The 5,569-nt window shown below is 34.5% G+C and overlaps 1 protein-coding gene across 1 annotated transcript in view; it reads right to left on the bottom strand.

Moving 5' to 3' along the window:
* LOC117108332 (DBH-like monooxygenase protein 1 homolog) overlaps positions 1-5,569 on the bottom strand; it is a 13,507-nt gene that overhangs the window by 1,274 nt on the left and 6,664 nt on the right. The window contains exons 5-10 of the mRNA XM_033250317.1: positions 4,814-4,978; positions 2,683-2,785; positions 2,166-2,335; positions 1,073-1,127; positions 632-753; positions 352-411 (exon numbers count right to left, since the gene is read on the bottom strand). Of these exons, the coding sequence (XP_033106208.1) occupies positions 352-411; positions 632-753; positions 1,073-1,127; positions 2,166-2,335; positions 2,683-2,785; positions 4,814-4,978 (675 nt within the window). The remainder of the gene's footprint in view (positions 1-351; positions 412-631; positions 754-1,072; positions 1,128-2,165; positions 2,336-2,682; positions 2,786-4,813; positions 4,979-5,569) is intronic.

Genomic DNA, 5,569 nt, shown 5'->3' with positions numbered 1-5,569 from the left:
CACATCTGCCCCTGATTGTCCACAACATAACAATAGGTCATATCGTGTAAAGTGTGGTACTTACATTAACAGCGAGAGTTTGCATTTTTGACTTCCGCAGTGGTGTTACAAGCCCATTCGATTTTGATTTATAACAAATTTTATTATTTCCTGGCAATTATTTCCTTTTGCATTTATGAATAATGAAACAAACAAATAAACAAAAAGGAGGGGTTTTTTTTTTTGAATAAAAAATGTCTCAATCTGGATTAAAGCCGCCCAAAACATAAAACAATAATTTTAAAAATTATATATAAAAAAAATTTAAAAACCTTTCTAACATTTTCATATAAATCATTGCATAATACTTACAAACGTAATATTTGTTCTGCCCATGGTATTGTAAGAGCAAGTCACCACGAACTCGTCACCCTAATTAAATATAACATGCAACCAAACATATGTTATAACAGACATATACAACATACACAAATTCTACAAAATATGTAATGATAATAATACTATTCTTTTTATATTTAGTATTGATATTATCGCTCTTTTCATAATCATGTATTTTAAGTTATCATTTTTCCTAATTATATAATCTTGAAACTATATGAAGATGCCGATAGTGATGCTGGTTGATTCTTACTTGTTTAAAAATCCTTTCCTTCGTCAACAGACGTGTTTCTTGAAGGTTGAAATCATAGTGATCGTCACGAATTTCGTGAATAAGCTTGCCGTCACGATAATGCTGCACGTTAATCTTTCGAGCTGTAAAATATTAATAATAGTAATAATAGCAACAACAACAAACAACAACAACAACAATAATAATAATAATAATAATAATAATAATAATAATAATAATAATAATAATAATAATAATAATAATAATAATAGTAATAATAACAATGATATTAATAATATGTAAGTGTAATTTCTCTAAACACTTTAAACACTTCAAAAGAATTTAGGGATTTAATGAAACCGTAGCGTGAGTGTGGATTCCAAACATGTTAACAGACAAGAAGACAAACAAATAGTTTGATAAACATGATTCATAATAAGTAATGGTATAATTTATTAGTACCTGCAAGGTGACCATGAAGAAAGGCGGCAAACACCTTGATGTCTTCCCCAATGCCCTGAAATGATATAAAAATATGGTACAATAAAGAAGTAAACTCTAAACCGTCTTGCAATAATGCTATCTTAAATAATACATTTGGCATGTTAAAGAGATGCGATTGTGAAAAGGTCTCCACAAAAGAGATTCGAGCCTAGGACCTTCAGCTGCCTATGCAGACTTCTTAACCAATTAGGCCATTAAGGCTTTATTCGAAATTTTCAAAGATAAAAGCAACTGATATTTTACACATTTTTGCACATGCGTAGTGGAACAGTATTACCTTATAATTATATACACATTAGCATGTTGATACCATCGTCATGTGCTTAAAGAACTTTTTAAAAGAAGTCAAGGGGGGCAAAAGAAATTTAAAAAATGTCTATTTGGACATTGATGCAATTGAATAATATACATAAATAAATAAATAACATGTTTGGTTATGAATTTGGTAAAGAAAAAAAAATAAAACGTAGTAGTTAACAATAAATTTCACAAAACAAAATACATTGCTTTTGCAAAGAATAAAAGGAACTTAAGGGGAATTTCAAAGCTAATGACTGGATCGGTGACTAAACAGATGAGAATATATATGAACAAATAAAAACTAGAGATGGACTGGAACCAAGAATAGTAAGGAATAGTGCCTATTAACAATAGAATAGATAATAGTGTATTGCAAAAAGAATTAGAGAGAAACACGCAGAAAGCATAGAAAAAAACTTACCCGACACAGTTCTAAAGTCTGAGAGAGAAAAATAGCATGATTTTGAAGAAAAGATTTTGCATCCAATTGTAGAGCAATTGATTGAAACGTATGTCACTTAACTCTTGATGATGATGATGATGATGACGATGATGATGATGATGATTATGATGATGATGAGGTGGAAGAAGATGATGACGATGGTGATGTATATGATAATGTTATTACGATGGACATGTTAACGAGGATGCTGAATAGGTATAGTAAAATAAAATTGAAAGACATAATATAATAATTCAAATTTAAAAATCTAATCAATTGGTAGTTGCACCAACATGTCGACAAACTTACCACTTTTGTGCAATCACCAAAACAAATTCCATGTGTTTTGAAATCGGGTTCATTTGGTGGAATCATTTGACCCATTCCTATGAAAGCCTCGCCTAAAAACCAAATGTCAGCGTCGTATTGTCGAAGAGTCGGTGTATAATGAATTCTAAACCCGGAATTATCCACAAAATCTATAAAACCAATAAACAAATAAAGGAAAATCGCTGAGAAAAAATTAACGGACTTGTAAACATGCATTACATGAGGACATTTTTGTCTGTGTTGGGCTAAAGGACGCCCCGGACATTTGCTAACATTGACATTTGCCTCCCAGACAAATATTAGTTACGAGGGAAAATGTCACTGGTAAAAATACCGGAGGAAAGTGCTGGTGGTGGGAGGGGGGGGGGGTGCTGGTGGTGGGGGGGGGGGGGGGCAAATTTCCGGGAGAAACTACCATATAACCGTATATTTAACTAAATTATTTGTTGAAAAACTCATTCTGAATTTCATGACTTTAAACTGTGAGATTGATTACCAGGCCTATGTCCAGGATTGTCATAATGCGTTTCAATAAAAAATAGATTGGGATCATTTTCTCCACCAAGTAGTAAGCCGACGTGCTCTGGAAACTCGAACGTCTAAAAGTAAACAAAAATAAATATACAAAAGGTTATTGATTAAATAATTTGCCTGTCCGTCTTAATTTAATATAAATTTCTTTAAATTGCATCAAAATATTTGCGAAAATTATTGCTTTTATGTTCACGGTTTCGGATTGAAACTCATGACTTTTTACAACGGTGTGTTAGTTGTTATAAAGACGCCCAATGGTCGACGACCATGTATTGCTTGCAACAGGTAAGTAACAGCCCATCCGGAGGTTGTCCGATGAGATGAGCTTGTTATAGTGGAGAATAAACAAAATTGGAGTGGAGTTGAATAGTTTAGTGGTTAAGATGCTTTCCTTCTAATCCCAGGGTCCTGGTTTCAGTTCCTTTGACAGCAGGACTTGTTCATCTAACGACTAAAAACAACTCCACTCCCTAAGCCTCATAAAGATACTTCGCTGATAAAAGCATCACATTATTGCATTTATTTATAGAGGGCCTCTGAACATCAACCGACCTTCTAGGATACTCTGGAAGGGTATCCCTCTATAAATATAGTAAAAATATAGCTTTGAGAAATTGGTACAAGAACTGAACTGAACACATTTCCTGATTAATGGAAATATATCAGCAGAAATAGGGTAGGAGTCTAATGTCCGCCGTTGTAGCCAACTTGTGGGAAAGCCAGTGAAATACACCGCAGATATAAGTCTATTATTACCAATCAGTACCTGTATTTCAATTCGCATAACCCTATACAAAACAAATTAAACGTTTTTCTAACAGACAGAGCAAAACACCTTGAAATTGCACTAACGTTATAAAAGCAGAAATAATAACCATAAAAAAGGCAATCAAAGTTTCTGCTTATCCCAAATGGACATAAAGATAGGACAGTGTCAAAAGAAGAGCAACAGCTAATAATGTCACCAAAAAGTAGTTTCAAGGTTCAGTTTTACTCCTGTGTATCCGGGGATTGTCATAAAAATAAATCAACATTTTGCACACATAAATTTCGTCATGCTACCGTCCGACTTCCAAAGAAGCATGGTTGTTCTTCCAGCGGATGAACAAATAGTGGTGTGATGTTCTATGCAAGAACTGCGAAGAAGTCTATATAGGGGAAAGCGGTAGACCCTTAGAGGTACTCAGTTAACGTAACATAACAAGGATCAGATCCCCGTACTAATTTAGGGGTAGAAATGTTCAAGTTTGCCATCACAGCAAAACAACTGCACACCTTCAGCCTCACAATTTCAGACAAGTCTGTGCCAGGACTTTCAACTGTACAGTTAAAAGTCCTTGGTTTATGTAGAGAATTGTGTGTACACTACAATTTAAGAATGGTATCATCTACGACTTCCCTTTATGAAGTACATTTTGGCAAAACTGAAAAATTGAAATAATGTTTAGCATATCATTGTTGTTTAAGTGTTAGCTTGGCGGATAAACAATAGTACTAATAAATTTGGGTTACACATCACAGAAATTGTTGTTGACGAGACGTTCGACTTTCTTTATAAGCTTTTATTGCCACTTCTGAAATTTAAGTGAAATATTTGAAGAATGAAGAATATCTCTCGAAAAAAAAACACGAAATGTTAAATGAACCTTCTAAAATTCAAGAGTCGGCTGCAACTCACTTCATCTAAACTCTGTAAGCCTATGTAATAGGCCTACAGTAGCAATGCTTAGAATATTACAGCTTATCTTACAAGGGAAAAATCACTTCTTTTACAGTGACATACTGTAAAAATTAACAGAGATGTTGCAAATAGAATTTGTAATAACTTTGATGAATAAAAAGCGGGAAACTGATGACAATTAGCCGGGAAGAGTGGATCCAGTAGGGGACACGGGCAAGGTTCCCCACTCCCGTTTTCACACTGAACACTGTTGTTGTTTCCCCTCCCCCCTCCCCAGTTGGAAAAATTTCATATCCTCCCCTGGTCGGCAGTTAATTACCAAAATGAAAATTTTCACTATTTTAAAGTAGATAGTCGTTTCCATTAAAACCATTTGTAGAGTTTCAAAATTTAAATATTCAAAAATACTCACCCCGGCACCGATTGCCCATGCGTACAATATCTCTGTGCATTGCATAAATTTGTCTCTATCGCAAATATTTGACCAGCCAGTAATAGAAGAGACATTACCTCTGCAACCTACCAATACCATGTGATGAACAAGAGCTTCATGGCCTTTTTGGATAATGGTGTCGAACTGAAATATAATAAAAATGAAAAATCACAAAATATTTTTTTTCAATGTGTTCATATCCTTACTCATTCTCTCGTTTTTGCACCTATAGTAACATTTAAATGGAGTCACTTTCAGAAATGTATGGTTGCAACTGTACGCACTAGCATACTTAAAGATTTATTTTTCCCAGACACCATCCCTATAAGGAATTCATTACGATGTATTTGAATCTCCACAGTGCAACTTAATCATGTTTATTCTGGTTCAAAGACTCATGTCGACTTTCACTCGCGATCGCACAACTACAAACAACTCAGTAGAACTAGTTACCGAAAACGCTTATGTCACCGCCGACTACGGCTACTCTAACAACTGGTTACGTAACCACTTTGTCGAGGGAAATCGGCGTTTACACGCGACTTTACAAACATGAATACACACTGTCGACCACATCAAATTAACAAGGAAAAGACCGTGGGTTGAGGATCGAAAACGTTCAATTCTGTGACCCACCAATCCGGGCTACCTGGCTTTTGCACAAAAATGTCAATACTATTAAATTGTAACATAATTTGATTGTCGGCAATCGTGAATTTGGGGAAACTGTAACCA

The sequence above is a fragment of the Anneissia japonica genome, unplaced genomic scaffold (genome assembly GCF_011630105.1).
Source record: "Anneissia japonica isolate Jap-2015-1 unplaced genomic scaffold, ASM1163010v1 scaffold426_len1935630_cov189, whole genome shotgun sequence".
NCBI classification, from domain to species: Eukaryota; Metazoa; Echinodermata; class Crinoidea; order Comatulida; family Comatulidae; genus Anneissia; species Anneissia japonica.
The sequence above is the reverse complement of the archived record's forward strand: the minus strand, read 5'-3'. Positions and strand labels throughout refer to the sequence as shown.